The 21,985-nt window shown below is 41.9% G+C and overlaps 1 protein-coding gene across 2 annotated transcripts in view; it reads right to left on the bottom strand.

Moving 5' to 3' along the window:
- ARMH3 (armadillo like helical domain containing 3) overlaps window positions 1–21,985 on the bottom strand; it is a 179,152-nt gene that overhangs the window by 28,844 nt on the left and 128,323 nt on the right. For both annotated transcript variants that reach the window (XM_081822820.1, XM_081822821.1), the window contains exon 24: window positions 806–884. In XM_081822820.1, coding sequence (XP_081678946.1) covers window positions 806–884 — 79 coding nt within the window. The remainder of the gene's footprint in view (window positions 1–805; window positions 885–21,985) is intronic.

The raw sequence follows: 21,985 nt of genomic DNA, 5'->3' as shown, positions 1-21,985 counted from the left end.
TTTTTTTTTTTTTAAAGATTTTATTTATTTATTTGACAGAGACAGAGACAGCGAGAGCAGGAACACAAGCAGGGGGAGCGGGAGAGGGAGAAGCAGGCTCCCCGCTGAGCAGGGAGCCCCATGTGGGACTCGATCCCAGGACTCTGGGATCATGACCTGAGCCGAAGGCAGCCGCCCAACGACTGAGCCACCCAGGCACCCCCATCTGTACTTTTATATAATGCAGAGCTGAGTGCAGGCACTTTGGGAGAAAGGGAAATCAGGCCAGACTAAAGGAAAACAAACACATAACGCTATCTGCATCTTCAACTCAGTCCATACCATAGAAAAACCTGCTCAGAAATAATTGTTCAAGGCAAATAGAACTCAATTACTAAGGAAAATCTACCCCAATGAGGGCTCATATTTTAATAAGCCAAACAGCATCAAATTGAGCTGAACTCAGAGTTTTTCTAACTGGCAGTTTTATCCATTTCTAAGTTCTCATTTCTTATTTTTAAAAATCAAAATGACTCTCTGCCTAAAATTAAAAAAAGAAATGCCTATCACCCACTCTAAAATAATAATTCACTAAATTTTCACCTACATATCTTCTATATAATTAAACAAACCCCTCATATGGCACAAAAGCAGAAGCCATCACTCTATTTAAAGTACTATCAACAAATCCCTTAGTAATTGCTCTTAGAAGCTTGGTTCCGGCTACCAGCTCAGTCACAGAATACCTCTGCTGTCAAAGAGAGGACAACTGCCTGAATTCAGCCACCAACTATTAGGGGTCACTCTGGGGAGGGCAGTGGCTTACCTGCTCCTCTGACAGTTGGGATATGTGATTCACAGCAGCATAGGATTCAATTTTGGGGTTAAAGTGATTGATGATGGCTCTGAAAAAAAGAATTAACATTAATATGGCATCAGATGGAAGAGGCAGATAAATGAGTTAAAAACAAGTATCAAGTACCCTCTAGTTTAGAGTATGAGTGCATAGGAGTGATTGTCAGAGGGTAACTATCTTTTTATTGAACATGGGGGTGAACCTGATAACTCTGAAATAAGTAGGGCTTAAAATTTTTTAGATCAAGAGTAGAATCAAATGTCTCTGCTCTGCAAATGAACTAAGGGGAAAAAAATCTCAACCAAACAAAAAACAAAACCAAGCATCCTTCAGGCAAGAAACAGGACCCAGGGGGCTGTCCACTAGGGGGCCCTGCTGTTTCAGTAAGAAAGAAAAGTCATTTGCTCTGCTCTGACTTGGGAGAATAGGGCACTCAGTAAAGCTGGACCAATACATAGGCTAAATACAATCTCTGAAGAAGCTGAGTTTTATCAAAGCCTAGAACCAATCTTCATACTTGTTAGTTAATAATTTCAAACCAAAATTTTATTGCCAGCCATTCAAACCAAAATCTGAGTGTCATTTTCAAACACTTCCTATCACCCTCACATTCAAGGTTACCAAGTCTTATCAAATCTAGTTCTTCAAAAATCTCTGAAATCTGAAATAAAGTTCTCTGAATCCAATGCGTTTGGTGTATATGTAGGTCCTTGTCATTTCTTGTCTAGTGTAGCAGAAAAAGCACAGGTTTCAGATCAGAGTTTATCTAAGTCCATATTAATATAAAATTGATTAAATAAATGGGGAAAAGAGAAAAATCTTTCTAATAGAATAATTCCAAATAATATATGCAGATACTCTCCCCTTTAGGAGGTGGAGTTGGTTCCCATTCCCACTGAGGGTAGGCTAGATAGACTTAGTGACTTATTTCCAAAGAACAGAGTAGTAAAAGGGAAAAACAGTAACTTTACTGTAAACAATCTTGGCAAATACTACCTTATTAGCCAAATGATTAATGTAAACATTGCCAGTGATTCATGTAGCTGTCATGTAACCCCTGGTATGATCTTATGAAAAGGGCACTTTACCTGTTATATACTCCCAAACCCACAACCTCAGTCTCATCATGAGAAAAACATGCGACAAAACCAGACTGGGGGCATTCTATAGAATACCTGGCCAGTACTCCTTAGGATTGTCAAGGTCATTAAAAAAAAAAAAAAAGACTGTCAAGGTCATGAAAAACTGTACTTGAGAAATTGTCACAGACCGGAGGATACTGGGGAGACATGACAACTAAATGCAGCGTGATACCCTGATTTGGACCCTGGAACAGAAAGAGAAAATTAATAAACTGGTGAAATCCAAATAAAATATGGTGCTTAGTTAATAGTAATATATCATTGCCAGTTTCTTAGTGATGAATAAATGTACCTTGGTAATGTAAGATGGGGGAAACCTGGTTGAGGGGCATACAAGAACTCTGTGTATTATCTTTGCACTTTTTCTGTAATTCTAAAATTATTCCAAAATTAAGTTTGTTAAAACGTGTGGGTGTGTACGTGCATACATGTGAATGTGTGGCAGTGCAACAGAAATCAATGTTTTCTTTTAATATAACATTGATAGTATAAAATTCTTGAACCATTTAATATGGGTAATAAAAGTATAAGCCAAACTTCAAAAAAAAATCATGGTTTGACCATTTGTTATTTTGGATTTTTAGGAAACTACATGTCTCAGAGGGAAAAAGTGGGAATAACACCTACCTTAGCACTTAGTACAGTACCCAGGAATAGTACATTGTAGGCATAAAATAAATGTTTGTCGAAAAGAGTGACTAAATCTTAGAGAATTCTTGCAACATTTATATAATAAAGCAATGTCAAACATCTAGCACAGTGCCTGGCACACAGCTGGTATGTAATAAATATTCAAAGAATGAATACATCAAACGGGATAGTAATGGGTCAGGAATAGAGGAAAATTCTGGTAACTTATTTTTGCAGAGACTACGAAGAAGGGCTGCGATGTTATCTGCAAGTTAAGGTTGTAATTTGGTCTAAATCCAAAGTGGGAAAGAATTTGGACCAAGTAGGGGTCAAATATTTTTCTCATTCAGAAAGTAAAGTTTGAGGGTATTGGCAGGGATGACAACAAGAGCAGAAAAGGAAAACCAGGAGCCTAAACCCAGTAAGAAGACAGGGGAGGAAGTTTAGAGAGGCACTGAGAATACCCCCAAACCTAGCAGCAGTACCAAGTTAAAGTTAACTAAGTGGAGAGTAGGAATCATAGGGTTTAGCATCTAAGAGCTACAGGATCAAGAAAAAGAAATACAGTAACCAAATCTATCTACAACTGGACCTCAGTTATTTTAGGAAAAAGAATATGAACTCTGTAAATACATTCATTTCGTGGTTTTATAATGGTTTTTTCTTTTGGATTTTCCTTAAATTTCTTAGTAAAATTTTTTTGAAAAAATGTTTTAAAAAAATCCTGACTCAACTGAACTAGGGTTGTTTGTTTTCGTTTGCCTAGGTTTGGAGAACAGAGAACTCCAAAGTATTTTCGTGTCTGTGTGGGTGGGCGAGTAGCAGCCATGGGGGCCCAGGTGGCAATCCAATGAAGCTGGTGAGGTCTGGACAATGAAATAATTCCTGGGAATGAAACTGATGGGGATGCTGTAATTCTGTTCCCTTTCTACCCGAGGAATTCTTACACTAGCAAAGAAAGCAAGGAAGCAAGAAAAGGAAAAGAGAAAGGAGAAACAGAAAGAAGGAAGAAAGAAGACAGGAGAGGGAAGGGGAAGAGGAAGGAAGGGAAGAGATAGGGAATGAGGGAGAGAAAGGAAAAGCCTGGAAAGTATTCTCCTCAAAAAGTATACTTATTTCCTTCCCTTCTCAAAGTTGTACCTGTCAAGTGTCAGCTGGATCTACAGATGATCTATGTTAGCAGGGCATATATGCTGATATTGTTTGAGCATATTCATCTTGAGGGTATGAAAGATATGCCATTCTGGGAATCTGGAATAAGGATAAAATCATCCTCCAACCTCCCCTGTGACACTCCCCCAGAGCCTCAGTTCTCAGCAGGCGATTAAAAAGCCAGATGGAACAGTCTAAATCCAGTTAGCAGTCTCTAACCCAGTATACACAAAGGGCAGAGGGTATATGCCTCTGCTTTATTTTTCTTGCTGTTTCTTTGGGACAGTTAAAAATCTGAGTACTAATCTGATCTACTAGAGATGCTAGATGCAGGGCTCTAAGCCTAAAGGTAAGAAAAATTGTCTGACACTGGCTGTTCTCCTTCCAGGCTCTTTAGCAAGGAATTTCAGAGAGGGCTTGGAAGCTTCCTATTAAAGTTCTCAGGACTTCATACCGTTGAAATGGAAATTTGTTCTGAGATAGCAAAGAGTGACAAAACACTGAAACCAGGCTAAGTCCGCCCACACTGAGTGACACATGCCTTTGCAGTGACTGAAATACTTAGCTGCTCCTTCCCCAGGAACTTTGCAGCCTACTAGGGCTCACCTGGGTTATGATTCCACACTGCCCCACCTGGCCAGGTCCTAGAATAGGATTTATGCCTGACTAGTATTCAGTGGGAAAAAGATGACGTACCAGATTTATAGATGATGAGCCTCTCTCTTTTCTTTAGGCTTCCCTTCCCACTGATACCATCTCTAAAGGGATTTACTACCATCTCTTCTGAATTTTTTTTTTTTTTTAAGATTTTATTTATTTATTCGACAGAGAGAGACACAGCGAGAGAGGGAACACAAGCAGGGGGAGTGGGAGAGAGAGAAGCAGCTCCCTGCAGAGCAGGGAGCCCGACGCGGGACTCGATCCCAGAACCCTGGGATCATGACCTGAGCCGAAGGCAGTCGCTCAACCAACTGAGCCACCCAGGCGCCCTCTTCTGAATATTTTTTGGGGGAGGGTCTCCTCATAGATTCTAACAGTAGCTCTCTCCTTTTACTGATCAAAACCTAACAGGTAAGCAACTGTCTAATGCTTAAGTCTAAAATTTGAGTGTCCCAGCAAGGAAGAAATGGCAATCGCTCTCTCTCTCGCCTTCTCTCCCTCCCTTCCCTCCCTCCACCATGTGAGGACACAAGGCAGAGGCAGCTGTCAACAAGCCAGGAAGGAAGTCCTCACCAGAAACTGACCTTGCTGAACCTTGATCTGGGACTTTTGGCCTCCAGAACTGTGAGAAAACAAACATCTGTTTTTTAAGCCACCTAGTCTATGATATTTTGTTACGGCAATTGAGAAGACTAACACATAGATATTCTACTCTCCAAAGGACCCTGGCCATTTGGGCAAAGCAGACTCCAAACCAGAGTCCATCTTTAGCAAAGTAGTAGAGTGGATAAAGTCTTCTTCTCATTCTGTAGGTGACTTCCTCTCTTTAAACCCTTTATATTGTGGGTTATTATTTCCTTTCCTCCTAGAAGAGGATCCTGAGGCTCCTATGCCTCAAAGTTCCGGTCACAAATGCCACAAATGTAGCTACATGGCTTACCAGTTTCCCAGGCAGAGTGAGCTGGGCCCTTTAGCCTTTACTGAGAAACAGAGACTTAAATAGATAAAGATCTTGCAGGGGTTTCTGAGTGGCCTGTGCCATATAGAAGACACACATACACTGAAAAGAGACAATGTCTGAAAAAGGTAGTAGGATGGGCAGCAACATACTGGCTAAGAAAGAGATGTTTGTTTTTCCTTTCATTTGCATCTTGAGGTTGATTTTCATCTAATCACAGCCTTTTAGGTATTTAAACAAAACCTAGTTTATGCCAGCCAAAAGCTTTTATGCTGAAAAGTATTTTAGAAAAGGGGACTTAAAAGGAAGAAGAGGAGTAGGAAGAAGAAGAAGGTCTGAGTGGGCAAAGAATGAGAAAACATAGCCATTATGAAAAAATTAAGATATGACAAAGATGACCAAAAAAGATGTCCCTTTGACACAGGTGGCAAGATAAATGGGAAAAGAATAGTCTATTCAAGAAACAGTGCTGGGAAAACTGGATATCTACATGCAAAAGATTGAAGTTGATCCCCTACCCCACACCACACACAAAAATTAACAAAATGGATCACAGATTTAAATGTACAATCTAAAAACTGTACAAATCTTAGAAGAACACATAAATCTTTGTGACCTTGGGTTAAGCAATGATTTCCTCAGATACCAAAAGTGGAAGTGACAAAAGAAAAAGTAGGAAGAAGATTTAAAGAAATAAGGCTCAAGGAAAGGGAAAGGAATCTGGAAGTAGAACTTTGTGGCAAAAGGGAATATAATTTCTAACCAAACCTCCAGCTTTTTTTTTTTCCTCCAGCTTTATTCAAACGAACTAAATGCTCTATGAAAGCAGGGACCAAATTTATTTTGCTCACCAATATATTCCCAAGCCTTTAGCAAAAGAGTCTCACCACAAGTAAGGAGGTCCATGATTACCAGCTAATTCTCCAAAAGTATGAAAATAACAATAAAAATGTTTTATCCCCATCCCAAGAGGAGAGGTAGCTCAGACATGAACAGCTATCCTTCAAAGAAGGAACTAAAGTTGTCACTGAAGACAGTAAAGCTTTCTCTTCCTCTTAAGTCTTACCAGGAGACAAGAGAAAAGCTTTCTGGCATTTCTTATTAATCTAATATTTTCTAAAAGTAAGCCTAAGTTTTTGTTTGTTTGGGATGGGGGGGACAGGGAAGGAATGGGGGAGTGTGTTATACTCTGTTACTGGGTCTCCTAATGCCATTGAATCAGGAAGTCCCAAAAGGGAAAGGCAAAAGAAACAGACAATGTCATAGTAAAGGGAAACTACTAAAGCCAGCCACGGAGAGAGAGCTCTGTACCCAAGGCACCTTTAAGGGCAAGAATCTGGGCCACTCTCTAATGCAACTGCCAACTTCTGATTGCCAAAGACAGGGGTCACTTATACAAACTGAAGCAAAATGAAGTGGACAGATGGAACAGCAAGGCTGAGCCACAAACTAGCTAGGGATTTCTTGGTCCATTTTTAACTTATTCTCTCTGACTCATGACTCTGCAAAGCAGCTTTCTTTTCCCTAGTGCTGGGTGGATGATGGCTGAGACACATAGTTAATGCCCAACTTACCCAAGAAATACAGGAGAATGTTTCCTTAACAATGTAGACAATGTAGATTAATAGAAAATGTAGATTCTTCCACATATCCAGAGGAAATCTAAAGCAAATTTTCCAAAGATGCAAATTCTCACAGCCCCAGCTATCTCCCACAGACAAAAGCATCTAAGGGTCTTTTATGAAACAATAAATAAATAATAGTTTCACCAAGAAGCCCAGAACATGGTGATTGTTTCCTTACTGAGCTATTTGAAGGAAGCAGCCTATCTCTAAAAGCTGTCCTGTAAATCCTTCAGGCAGAAAGGAGAAAAACAGGCAAAGGCTGTTTATAGGAGAAGTTTCTGTAGCTCTTACTCCAAGGAAGTAAGAAACATGACTGGTATACTCAAGATGGTACACACTGGGAATATTCTTAAAAGTTTCAAAAATCATTCCTATAAGGCTACCAGATTTACATTAAAGAGTCTGATTAGGGGTACATATCTGAAGCCTGATAAAAATAAATTTGGATCTCAAGCCCCAACCTCATAAGCACTATAGTCCTGTATTTTCAAATACTTGCCAAACACATACACCTGGACATCATGCTTTTACTTATATGGTTTTCTTCACATGGAATGCTATTTTCTTTACTCCTATAAAGCATAAGTCTTAGGGCGCCTGGGTGGCTCAGTTGGTTAAGCGACTGCCTTCGGCTCAGGTCATGATCCTGGAGTCCCGGGATCGAGTCCCGCATCGGGCTCCCTGCTCGGCAGGGAGTCTGCTTCTCCCTCTGACCCTCCTCCCACTCATGCTCTCTGTCTCTCATTCTCTCTCTCTCAAATAAATAAATAAATCTTAAAAAAAAAAAAAAAAAAAGCATAAGTCTTACTTTTCCCTTAAAGGCCCAGTTAAAATACTCGGCTTCCCTGAACAACATGGTATATATAAGAAGCAAGGCTTTAGGGGCAGTAGATCCAAGTTAAAATCCTGGTTCTTCCACTTCTAGATTGTATGACCTTGTGCAAGAGACCATGCTCTCTGGTATCAGTTTCTTCATCTTATTGGATTTCCTTTGCAAAGCTTTCCTCCGTGTTTTCCTATATATACCATCTAACTTTGCCGAAAGGGAACTTTTTTTAATACAAGCAGCTTCCCCTTTCCTAGACCTAAAAAAGCAGTCCAGATATAATATACTACAGAGTTTATTCTCAAATATCTGGGATTAAAGACAAGAAAATCATATTTATAATTGCTTCTACCTGGGAAATCTTCAAACATACAGGTAAAAGACTGGCTTCTGAGAAGGGGTAAAGGTAGGACTGAGTGGTATGTGGCAGCAGATAAAATGGTTCATCTGAGGTTGAGTTATTTAAAAGTTTATTTATTTATTTTAATTTTTTGGTAAAGATTTTATTTATTTGACAGAGAGAGACACAGCGAAAGAGGGAACACAACAGGCGGAGCGGGAGAGGGAGAAGCAGGCTCTCCTCTGAGCAGGGAGCCCGATGTGGGGCTCGATCCCAGGACCCTGGGATCATGACCTGAGCTGAAGGCAGACACTTAACAACTGAGCCACCCAGGTGCCCCTAAAAGTTTATTTATTTTAAAGTAATCTCTACACCCAAGGTGGGGCTCAAACTCACGACCCCAAGATCAAGTGTTGTACACTCTTCCAACTGAGCCAGCCAGGCACCCCAAGTTATTTAATTTTAAACTATCCTTTCTTTTCACCTTCAGAATTGCCTCACATACTCCCATTTCATGCAGTAATAAGCTTCCTTCCTCGTGGAGTCAATGAATCTTTAGCCCATCCAATTCAACAACAACAAAAAACAATTTCCCTTGATGCCTGTTAACGGCAGTGCATTACAAGCCTCAGAGACTCTGCCGATTAACATTAAGCAAAATAAAACCTCAAATAAGAGTACCTTCTAACCTTTTCCCTTTTGAAACTATCTAGTCAAAACTTCAGCAACTGACCTGTTAGGGTTGTTCCTCTAACTCATCCCCTACATGCTAGGCTTCAACCCTTTCGTGCCAATTATCCCCTTTCTTATACTGCTGTTCCTGTGACCACTCTTTTCAGGACCAGAGACACAAACATGTCATTTAAACCCTACTAGAGGGGCGCCTGGGTGGCTCAGTCATTAAGCGTCTGCCTTCGGCTCAGGTCATGATCCCAGGGTCCTGGGATTGAGCCCCGCATCGGGCTCCCTGCTCGACGGGAGGCCTGCTTCTCCCTCTCCCACTCCCCCTGCTTGTGTTTCCCTCTCTCGCTGTGTCTCTCTCTGTCAAATAAAAAAATAAATAAATAAAAAATAATAATAAAATAAAATAAAATAAACCCTACTAGAGAAGGCATTTTGGCAACCATGAGGAAGGAAGAGCTACTGGCCATTGCATCTAGTTGCTTGATTTACCCAAAGATCCAACTATGTAAATTGGCCTACTTTATTACTAAAGAGAACTTGATTTATTCATGTACACAAATTTATTAGTTGAAAGGAGTGGAACAGGAAAGGTGTATCATTGACTACACCATAGTAACCCCCACAGTTCAACCTAAGGAATGATATGAGTTCAGCATTTCTCTTGATTTCTAGGTGAGAAACACACGTGTCATACCAGGTAACTTATTCACCCACTGGACTACATTTTCATTCAGCCTCGGCACCAAACAAATGAAGGTTCACAATTCATTAACTGGAGGGAAACAAGAAAGAGTTAATGTGTATGAAATGTACATGAACACGCCTGAGGGGCAGTTGCTTCATTTTCTGAAGCTGTGTGCACGACTACATATTTTGGCAGTTTGGGCTTTCTACCTTGATGCATGACTTTGCCCAATATAGGTTTCCACCTCATCACCTGCTGGAAATTAAGCAATTGGTTATAGCTACTTTGCTTGAAAAATGAGCTAATTTCTAGTTACTGTGGCCCCAAACCATAGATTAAAGCCAAGTAAGATGCCATGGGCTTTACACTTTGGCTAAATCATCTCCTCTAGCTCTGGTGTAAGAAAGGAATGGAATTCCATCCTGCTTTAGATACCAGCCTGACATCTTTCCACTGTTTCCACAATCAGAATGAATGTAAATGGAGAAGAACGAACCACAGGAGTTGAAGGAACCACTAAGTAAAATGGACCATCTACATTTCCATAAAAGACATCACTTAATCCATTCCCCTTAAGAATGCCTACTCTTTATTAAACTTTTCTCGGGCGCCTGGGTGGCTGAGTTGGTTAAGCGACTGCCTACGGCTCAGGTCATGATCCTGGAGTCCCGGGATCGAGTCCCGCATCGGGCTCCTTGCTCAGCAGGGAGTCTGCTTCTCCCTCTGACCCTCCCCCCTCTCATGCTCTCTATCTCATTCGCTCTCAAATAAATAAATAAAATCTTTAAAAAAAAAAAACAAAACAAAACTGAAATGCCTTTAAAAAAAAAAAACCTTTCTCTCAGTAAATGAACAGAGGCTCCAAAATTTTCCTAGGGACAAAACATCTACAAGATTAGCCATCTCTACTCAGATCCCATTGCTCTGTGCTTCAGATTCCCTTACACCATCTCGAGCTACAGGCCAGGAGTTGCCAGCAGAGTTCCTGGGGATAAAGAATGCAAACCCTTGACAGCCTTTACAATTACTTTAGCCCTGGATTTCCTATCTCCAGAGGTAAGGCCCCTCTACACTCTCAGAAACATCTAGTAAATACAAAAGAACAAAAGAGGTCATGTGAAAGGGTCTACCAGATTTTCTGTCTCACTTCAGGACATAAGAAAATCCTAATACATACTTGGGAGGGCTTCTGAGGCAGTGGGGGTCAGCTCAAAACCCCAAGAAGTGATCTAATTCTAATTAATGGTGAAGTAATTTTAATTAACGGTGGAAGTTCCAATTCCTTGAATGTGACTCAAGAACTTTTCTTTTCTTTCTTTTTTTTTTTTTAAAGATTTATTTATTTATTTATTTATTTGAGACAGAGAGAATGAGAGAGAGAGAGCACATGAGAGGGGGGAGGGTCAGAGGCAGAAGCAGGCTCCCTGCCGAGCAGGGAGCCCAATGCGGGACTCGATCCCAGGACTCCAGGATCATGACCTGAGCCGAAGGCAGTCGCTTAACCAACTGAGCCACCCAGGCGCCCTCAAGAACTTTTCAAAACCTGGCATGAGCCAAAATCCTGAAGTAATTTAATTACACATCATTCCCATTAGCCCAATTAATTTATTATATTTAACTTTTTTTGAAGATTTTATTTTTAAGTAATCTCTACACCCAATGTGGGGCTTGAACTCACGACTCACAATCAAGAGTCGCATGCTCTACCGACTCAGCCAGCCAGGCATCCCAATAAGATACTTAACTTTTAAGCACAGGGAGAGAGGGAGGAGGAGGACAAAAAAATCAGCAATTGACTGATTTAGGCTTCTTTTCCTGTCACGTCAAAAACAGAGGGAAATTGTTTTAGTGGATCACACGCTGCTAGACTGAAGGGAGAGGGAAATATTCTGTGGATCCCATACTAGAGAAAAAGAGGCACATGGATCCCTAAGTTAGGAGAGCTGTCTGTATACCTCAGTGGTGGGGAAGGAGGAATGGGGAATTTCAGGTGGACAAAGGAGAAAGAAGGCTGTCAAGATTTCTGAGTGGTCCAGTGTGGGCCATATGGACACCATACTAGTAAGGAGTGGTCCTGATGTTCACTCACAGGAGAGAGGGAATGGTGGCCATATGGATCACATACCGGTTTTCAAGTACTCCAAGTAAAGAATGAAATTAAAAGACATGGAAAGAGGTTTATGTTCCATCCCAGGGGGACCTTTTAGAACTCCTCAGGAAAGGCAATCAGCGAGTCTGCCAAAGTAATTAAGCAAGTGAACATTTACCATAAAGCCCACATCAGTTAAGTGAACAGAGATGAATCTTATTACAGTGCACTGTCAGCTCTGAGCCTGCAGGTGCTAACCACTGAGATGCGGTGCTACTCGGCCCTGTTTGTTCGCCTGCCCACTGTGACGGAGAGCTTCACCAACTTCTTGTCACCTCTGAAAAAGCAGGCTGCTTTCACTGGCTCTGGCAGTGACTTACGCTGCCTTCAGAGAGGCCCTAGCACAAGTGGTTTCCTCTAAGAAGCCTGGGTGTAAATAGTGGTGGCAGGTGGTGGGACAAAAAAAGAGCCCTAAGAGAAAGAGAAGACAGGCGTGGGAGAAAGCAGGGGAGCTAGGTAGCAGTCTGGTTAGTAAGGTAAGGAGAATGAGATAGTTTAGTAAGTCGAGAAGTAAGGGAAGAATAAACAAGCGCTCAAAGTATTGAACCATTCTGCTTAAGTGAAGTTGGTATTATCTCCCTCAATGAAAAGGGAAAAAGTTAAAACATCACTGCAAACTACTTTCTCCACAGGAAAAGGAATGCTATTGAGGAATATTGCTTTTGCAATATTAACGGCAGCCTTAATATCAGCTTTATTCATGACTTAACGCCAAAGGTGAAGAGCGAGATTTTTCTCAACAACCTAATCAGTATCTATTATTGAACAAAATTCACTGTTTGCTAGAGGAAATGAGTATTTGTCAATTATCCTAAGATTTACAAATGGCACCTGGTACATCTTTTTTTTTTTTTTAATTTATTTCAGAGAGAGAGACACAGTGAGAGAGGGAACACAAGCAGGGGGAGTTGGAGGGGCAGAAGCAGGCTTCCCGCCGAGCAGGGAGCCTGATGCGGGGCTCGATCCCAGGACCTGAGCTGAAGGCAGCCGCTTAACCGACTGAGCCACCCAGGCGTCCCGCACCTGGTGCATCTTTTGGCCCTATTTCTTTCTGCAAATAAGTATGAGAGTCAAAAGGAAAGCCCCCAACAGACTAAAGGACAGCCTCTCATGTCAGAGACCCAGACAGCTTCTATCAGACAGAAACTTCACAGGAGGAAGGCTCTAAGAGTACCTATGAGGACAAATTCAAAAATCATATAGCATTTTCAAAACTCAACAAAGGCCATGTGTCTATCAGACGAGTGGGTAAAAGTGGACAGCTAAGTAGGTAAGGCCCCTATGTCAGAAACCAATAAATCTCTAACTCATTATAGAGAGAAGGTCTGAAAGACATTTTTGGGAGACAGGACCAGCCAACTAAGGAAATGAGATGGAATGGGCTGGGGCTGAAATTGATGGTCTCAAAGCCCATGCTCAAGCAGGCACTCCTAGGTCTGAGCTTCTTTCTAGGCCCAGAACAAGAGCACAAAGAGCTCTGGTAGTAAATGATTTGCAACCTTACTTTCTACCACAGCTCTTTGTTTGCAACAGGGCCTGCAGCTTCCCTACATTCAAAGGCAGTGGGGAAAGCAGGGGAGACTAGATGACTACTACGCAGACCCAAGCAGCGCTGCCCAGGAGAGGACTTTAATGGGAGGATAAATTTGGGGCCTGATTCTCTGACAGCACCTCCAGTAATAGCTAGTAAAGCAGTGAGAGCCAGGGTGAGAGCCAGCTCCAAACATTCATCATAATAGTGCAATGAGTTGACGGTCTTTGGGGGAGAGTCTATGAAATTCCGGAGTAAGAAAATGAAGCCCACATGGAGAGGGTGAGGCGGTTGGCTCTGGCAGATTGTCTCTACAGGAGGCTGGGTATAATTGTTTTATGCTCACAAAGATGTTATTAGCTGTTATCTCTCCAATATACCAGAAATAGTGGTAAGATTTTCCCTTCCTGAAAACGTGACACTATCAAAATTTAATTTGAAAGCAATTACAGAACTTTGCTTATCCTATATGCACCATTTTAGAAAGAGAACTTCTCTCTTTTCTCCTCCTCCCTTACTCATCAAATTGATTGCTTTCCCACAGAATGAAGGAACACTCTGTCCCTAGAAAAAAGGTCAATGGTATCGGAAGCTAAGGGCTGGCTGTCATCGCCTGTGACTCAATAGTTCAGTTTGTATGACAAACATTTGAATACCTACTACATGCAAGTACTATGCTAGGCAATGGGGGAGGTGAATGAAATTTGATCCCAGATAGCAAGGAATTTACAGATTAGTGGAAAGACAAATACCACAGACAGATAATTTCATGATGTGCTAAGGGCTAGACAAAGAGTAGACAAAAGGTCTCACAGGAGCACTGAGGAGGGTATTTTGCCCAACCTGGGGGCTTAGGAAAGGTAGTCTGAAGGAGATGGTGTGTGAGTGGAGTCTTAAAATGTTAATTTAATCAGGCAAGGAAAGGTGAGATGGTCCTGGTACGGATGCTTATAGGGATAGAGACTAATACCCAATTTTTACTAAATCAGACTACAGAAACCTTACTAGGTAAGTTAAATTAGGTTCATTCATTCAAAAAACAGCCAAATTTTTTCCCAGTAAACCAAAGAAAAAAGTTAGAGTTTCCCTTCCTAGGGTCTTGTTTTAAATCTTTTCCAGTAGGATACCTTTGTGAAAGCCATGAGACCTTTGCCTGCTGGGGTCCTTTTTGCTCAGTGCTGACTCCAATATGCTCATGGAGATGGGCAGGTTCTGTAGCTCCTCTCTGCTAAACTAAGTGTAAGCATAAAGCAGCTAAGTTGAAGGCAGGCCTTTCAGTCTCACATGGGAGTGAATGGATCTCAGCTGTGTGTGCCCACCCTCTCCAGTATGTCAGTCTCCAGCTGGTGATGCAGCTGCTTCACTTAGAGCCACACTGAAGCCTCTATTCTCTGATCGCCACCAAACCATACTGAAGAGACTAAATGGCTCTGCTTTGCAGCTGCCTGTTAATTATAACTGTTTCCTTAGTTCTCTTTTGGCTTTTAAGACAATAATATACATTTGGGAAGGTCCTCTGTTAAGAAACACACGAGAGAACTTTTAACCTCATGAAGAGCTTGAAAAGACACCTTACTGCCAAGAGCAGCGAGGCATCCAAACACCTAGAACAGTGGCATGTAAAACGGCATGAGAACACGCAGATTTCTTCAGCAGGGCCTCTAGCTTACATAAAGAACAGGAGCCCATCACTCAGCCAATGAGAGGATTTTTTTAAGGCATCCTGAAAATCATCTTTAAAATTCAGTGAATCTGCAGGGACGCCTGGGTGGCTCAGTTGTTAAGCGTCTGCCTTTGGCTCAGGTCATGATCCCAGGGTGCTGGGATCGAGCCCCACATCGGGCTCCCTGCTCGGTGGGAAGCCTGCTTCTCTCTCTCCCGCTACCTCTGCTTGTGTTCCCTCTCTCACTGTGTCTCTCTCTGTCAAATAAATAAATAAAATCTTTAAAAATAAAATAAAATTTAGTGAATCTGCAACATAAAAATACCATTAATTAAAAAAAATAGCATTAATTGCCTTGACTTGTTACTTAAAAAAAGGGAAGAAAAACAATGCATAATGCTATCAATAATTCATTTCAAAGTGGTTTTAGTTGTCTCAAAGCCCCATTTCATATAATTAAAACCTTTTGGCTGTCCTCTTGTTACCCTGGAGGGAACTAGAAGTCAGTAAATTCTACTGCGTTGGGACAAACAATTCAGCTCATCATTGAGAAAGGGGTCTGTCTCTCTGGTAACAATTCCAAGCATACTTCCTGGCTATACCGGGTTAGTTCAGGAGCTGCCAAGACACTCTTTCCTGTTGTCTGTTAAGATCTGAAATAGACTTGTATAATGGAGCTCCACAGACACAACTGGGGAGAACAATCAGAGGGAGAGCCTTATAAGCACTTCCCAAGCATCTCAATATCCACTTCCCTAGCTTAGGACCCTCAGGTCAGCTGATATTTCTGGGAGACAATAAGGCCTTAGAAGATGAAACCATTCATTCCAGCCATTCATTTATTCACTAAACCAACATTTATTGTACCATAGTGCACTCTGCTAGGGGCAGAGATTACAGAAGCAAAGGAAAGCCTGGTTTCTGTCTTAGGAGCTCACCATCTAGTGATGGACATACATATATAAACAGCTATAGAGCCATCAAAACAAAAAAAAAAATCACCATTTGCAATGACATGGATAGAACTAGAGGGTATTATGCTGAGGAAAATAAGTCAATCAGAGAAAGACAATTATATGATTTTACTCATATTTGGAATTTAAGAAACAAGACAGAGGATCATAGGGGAATGGAAGGGAAAATAAGACGAAATCAGAGAGGGAGACAAACCACAAGAGACTTTTTTTTTTTTTAAGATTTTATTTATTTATTTCCAGAGAGTGAGAGAGAGAGAGCAAGAGTACAAGCAGGGAGAGCGGCAGGCAGAAGGAGAAGCAGGCTCCCCACTGAGCAAGGAGACTGATGTGGGACTCGATCCCAGGATGCTGGGATCATGACCTGAGCTGAAGGCAGACGCTTAACCGACTGAGCCACCCAGGCATCCCAAGAGACTCTTAACTATGGGAAACAAACTGAGGGTTGCTGGAGGGGAGGTGGGTGGGAGGATGGGGTAACTGGGTGATGGGCACTGATGTGCATGGGGGGCACTTGGTGTAATGAGCACTGGGTGTTACATACAACTGATGAATCACTAAATTCTACCTCTGAGACTAGTAATATATATATGTTAATTAATTGAATTTAAATAAAAAATAAAATAAAATTTAAGAAAAGAAAAGCCATACTGGGGTGCCTGGGTGGCTCAGTTGGCTAAGAGACTGCCTTCAGCTCAGGTCATGATCCCGGAGTCCCTGGATCAAATCCCGCGTCGGGCTCCCTGCTCAGCAGGGAGTCTGCTTCTCCCTCTGACCCTCTCTCCTTTCATGCTCTCTCTCACTCTCTCTCAAATAAATAAATAAAATCTTAAAAAAAAAAAGCCATACTGCAGTGTGATAAGTGCTCTAAGAGAAATGTATGAAGTCCTGTGGCAATGCTGGTGTGAATCGTTTGGCCTCAAAGAATCCAGGAAGCTTTCAAGGAAGGTGACATCTGGGGTAGATTTTGAAGCATAAGCAGGATTTTGTTAGGTAAAAAGAAGAATGGGAAAACATTCTAGGTAAAAACATGTGCGAGGACACAGAGGTATGAAATTTGAGACTCTGTGGCTAAGTCTAATTTGGCCAGATCTTAGGATAGATGGGACAGTGACAGTAAATAAGGTAACAAAGGTAGGCTAGGATCAAGGTGTCATATGAAGAAGTTTGGACATTATCCTATCAAAGATGGGTAACCCACAAGATTTAAAATGTGATGATTTTGGGGCACCTGGGTGGCTCAGCAGGTGTTTGCCAGCAACTCTGGTCATGATCTTGGGGTCCTGGGATTGAGCCCTGTGTCGGGCCCCTGCTCAGCGGGGAGTCTGCTTCTGCTTCTCCCTCTGCCCCTACCCCTGCCATCCCCCCCTCAAATAAATAAAATTTTTTAAAAAAATAATTCTTTTTTTTTTTTTTTTTAAAGATTTTACTTATTTGACAGAGAGAGAGAGACAGCGAGAGAGGGAACACAAGCAGAGAAGTGGGAGAGAGAGAAGCAGGCTCCCCGCTGAGCAGGGAGCCCGATGTGGGGCTCGATCCCAGGACCCCGGGATCATGACCTGAGCCGAAGGCAGACACTTAACAACTGAGCTACCCAGGCGCCCCTAAAAAATAATTCTTAACAAGTGTTCTTATTTATATATCCTTGCGATCATTTAGGAAAGTTCCTCAAGAAAATACATCCAGGAATGAAATTACTGTGTCAAAAGGTTTGGGTAACGTGGACTTTATTGGATATTGCCAAACTGCTCTCAGAGTGATAGTACCAACATACTCTCAAGAGCAGTGTAAAAACCTGTGCTTCTGAAATTCAACTCTAGTGACCGAATACACTGAATAGTGGCCACTATAGGGGGGAAGACTAGAAGCAGAGAGAATAGTTAGGAGGCCCTTATAATATGAGACATTATGAGGCCTTGAACCAAATAAAATGGTGGTTGTATAAATGGAGAAGAATTTACTTGAAAATTTTTAGGAGGTAAAGGTGAAAGAACCTACTGACTGATTGGGTGAAGGAGAGAGAAGACTCTAAAGCAACCTTAAGACTTTTACTGTAGGAACTGAACAGATAACGACATCATTAACTGAGATGATAAACATAGGAGATGGTTCTTAAAATGTGGAGGGAAGGCAAAGGCATATTCTTTGGAATGTCAAGTTTGAGGTACTTGTGGAACCTCTAGGTAGGGTATGGAGTTCAAGAGGCAAGACCATGCTGGGAATAAAAACTGTGAAGCTTGTTTACCCTGGGAGCTACACAGAATCAGATGTGTAGGGTCAAAACAGTTAGGAAAAAAAATAAAACAGCACTTTCTACTAGTTAACAATGGTTTCTCTATTGCAGGGGGGGGAAGTCAGTTATGTGCCCCGAGAAACAAGGTAGGTACCCTGCCCTTAAATTAATTCTATATCTGACTTTCCACCTGTCTAGACTAAAGCCTTCGGCCTAAAGTAGAACAAGCAGGGATGAAAGAAGACAGCTTCCTAACACTAGACCTCAAAGAGCTACCAAGCTGTGCTTGAAATGTTATCACCAAAGGGGAGACAACCTGACATCCTGTTTGACAAAGAAAAAAAAAACCTTAGCCCCCTGAGTGCATCCTACTCAGATACACTTGAGAATTTCTATAATTTGCTGTGTTTTGAACTCCTTGCTCTTCCAGATCTATGGAAGAGTGCTTTTTAAGCAAGGAGGAAGTATTTACTGAGAAGTTATGATGAATACTTCTCCATTCTCTGCCTAATTTCAACAAAGTGTGAATAGAAGCTCAGAAAATGGGATAATTGTTGTGAACCAGAAGTTTCATCCATAGGATACAGGGACAGTTGGCAATCTACTATACCACCAGTGTCAGGCCTATTTTCTAGCAATAAATGATCTTGGAAAATGCAGGGTTAAAATCTGGAGTTAGGGGTGCCTGGGTAGCTCAGTCATTAAGTGTCTGCCTTCAGCTCAGGTCATGATCTCGGGGTCCTGGGATCGAGTCCCACATCGGGCTCCCTGCTCCACGGGAAGCCTGCTTCTCCCTCTCTCCCACTCCCCTGTTTGTGTTCCCTCTCTCGCGGTGTCTCTCTCTGTCAAATAAATAAATAAAATCTTAAAAAAAAAAATCTGGAGTTATATTCTAATAAAACAATGTGTTGGTTGCTTTTTTTAAGATTTATTTATTTATTTATTTGAGAGAGAGAGAGAAAGAGTGCATGAATGGGAGGAGGGACAGAGGGCGAGGGAGGAGAAAGAATCTCTTTTTTTGAAAAGATTTTATTTATTTGTCAGAAAGAGAGAGACTCACACAAGCAGGGGGAGTGGCAGGCAGAGGGAGAAGCAGACTCCCCAGTGAGCACAGAGCTCAGCACAGGGCTCTATCCCAGAACCCCAAGATCATGACCTGAACCAAAATCAAGAGTTGGGACACTCAACAGACTGAGCCACCCAGGTGCCCCCGTGCTGGTCTATTTTTAGAAAGAAAGTAGAGCTATAGAGCAGCTGCAGAAACCAGGTTAAAATGCCCCATTCCAAACCCTAAGGTGAGCAAGGAGTCAACTGTCCCCACCCCGTGCCCTACAGAGTGAGGATGGGTGTTAGTCAGCCCATCATGTCTAGAACTGTTCTAGGAGATTCATATGTGGCTACTTAGCACTTGAAATGTGGTTACTGCAACTGAGGAACTGAACTTTTATTTTAATTAATTTAAATAAAAAAAACGAAAGCAGTGTAAAGTATTATTCCATTAAATACAGCTTTGTTTAGGAAGGACTACATTTCACTTTAATCACTGCATTGTATACAATATTATTGCTGTTATTATAGTGCATGTCAGGCACGTGCGCTGTTTCTAGTACTACAAATAAACACATTACCAAACTAGTTGATGTTAATGGATTGATTCAGTTCAAATGACTTACTCTGCAAGAATTAAACAATTTAATGTATTTATTTAATATTTTATGCAGACAGCAGGGTTTCTTAACCTCGGCACTACTGATATTTGGGGCTGGATAATTTGTTGTAGGGTGGCTGTCCTGAGCACTGTAGAATGTTTAGCAACATCCCTGGTCTCTACCTACCAGATGCCAGTAGCACTACCCCCACTTCCCCAAGTGGTGAATACTGAAACATGCCAAATATCCCCTGAAAGACAAAATCATATCAGTTGAGAACCACTGAGTTACGGTGATACCATAAAATCAGAATTGGTAATTAGAGTAAAATATTTATGTTTTAAAACTGTAATTAGGGGCGCCTGGGTGGCTCAGTAGGTTAAGCAGCTGCCTTCAGCTCGGGTGATGATCCCAGGGTCCTGGGATCGAGCCCCACGTCGGGCTCCCTGCTCAGTGGAGAGCCTGCTTCTCCCTCTCCCTCTGCCTGCCTCTCTGCCTACTTGTGCTCTCTATCTCTCTGTCAAATAAATAAAATCTTTAAAAAAATTGTAATTAAATTGTTTCTAGTTGTTTTTTTTTTAAGATTTTATTTATTTGAGAGAGAGAGAATGAGAGACAGAGAGCATGAGAAGGGGGAGGGTCAGAGGGAGAAGCAGACTCCTTGCTGAGCAAGGAGCCCGATGTGGGACTCGATCCTGGGACTCCGGACTCCGGGATCATGACCTGAGCTGAAGGCAGTCGCTTAACCAACTGAGCCACCCAGGCGCCCCTGTTTCTAGTTTTTTTTTTGCAAATGCAGAGGCAGAGACAGTGAGAGAGCACAAACAGGAAGGAGAGGGAGAAGCCAGCAGCAGGGAGCACGACCAGGGGTGGGGTACTGGAGGGGGTGCAGGCTCAATCCCAGGACCCTGGGATCATGACCCGAGCTGAAGCAGACGCTTAACCAACTAAGGAACCCAGACACCCCCAGGAACAGTTTTTTTAAGTTTAAAATGAGGGCATACTACTGATGCAGAATTGACTGGAGATGCAGATGATAGTACTATGTTGAAACAGTAAAAAAAAAAAGAGAGAGACTGGAAGAAGGTATACTGCTAGTTTCATGATGAATTGCAACTGCAATTTGCTTCAGCAAGGCAAAATGAAAAACGTGTTTGTTGTGTAAAACACTTTTCAATAAAGGAAACACTATTAAGAAATGTCAGCAAATATATGCAAAGTAAGATTTTTTTTTTGAAGATTTGAGAGGAAGAGAGAGCACGCGAGCACATGTGCGTGAGCAGGTGAGTGGGGAGAGGGCAGAGGGAGAGAATCTTCAAGTGGGCCCCCAACTGAGTGAGGGGGCCGTCTTGGGGCTGGATCTCATGACCCATGAGATAAGGACCTGAGCTGACACCAAGAGTCTATGGCTTAACCAACTGAGCCATCCAGGCACCCCAGAAATTTCTTCTTAACATGAAAACATTAAAAATGAATCAATAGGGGCACCTGGCTGGCTTAGTCAGTAGAGCATGTGACTTGATCTCAGGGTTGTAGGTTTGAGCCCCATGTTGGGTGGAGAGAATACTTAAAAATAAAATCTTAGGGGTGCCTGGATGGCTCAGTCAGTTAAGTGTTCAACTCTTGATCTCAGCCCAGGTCTTGATCTCAGGATTATGAATTCAAGCCCTGCACTGGGCTCCATGCTGGGCGTGGAGCCTACTTAAAAAGATAAAATAAAATCTTAAAAACTAACTAAATAAAATACAAATGAATTAGCAAAATAGGTTGTCTGAAATCAGAATTAAATGTCCAACAGAAAATTTTAATAATTTGTTTTTTAGATTTTTTTTCTTTTTTTGTCAGCCCGGGGGGAGAGAGAACAAACAGGGGGTGCTGCAGAGGGAGAAGCAGGCTCCCTGCTAAGCAAGGAGCCCAATGTGGGACTTGATCCCAGGACGCTGGGATCATGACCTGAGCCAAAGGCAGAGGCTTAACTGACTGAGCCACCCAGGTGTCCCAAAAAATTTTAATAATTTTTATTTTATTTATTTATTTATTTATTAAAGTTTTTTTTTTAATTTTAATTTTTTTTTATTTATTTGACAGAGAGATAGCGAGAGCTGGAACACAAGCAGGGGGAGTGGGAGAGGGAGAAACAGGCCTCCCGCGGAGCAGGGAGCCTGATGCGGGGCTCGATCCCAGGACTCTGGGATCATGACCTGAGCCAAAGGCAGACGCTTAATGACTGAGCCACCCAGGCGCCCCAA

Source organism: Leptonychotes weddellii, chromosome 6, assembly GCF_054177405.1.
Source record: "Leptonychotes weddellii isolate Sample4059 chromosome 6, ASM5417740v2, whole genome shotgun sequence".
Lineage (NCBI taxonomy): Eukaryota > Metazoa > Chordata > Mammalia > Carnivora > Phocidae > Leptonychotes > Leptonychotes weddellii.
The sequence above is the reverse complement of the archived record's forward strand: the minus strand, read 5'-3'. Positions and strand labels throughout refer to the sequence as shown.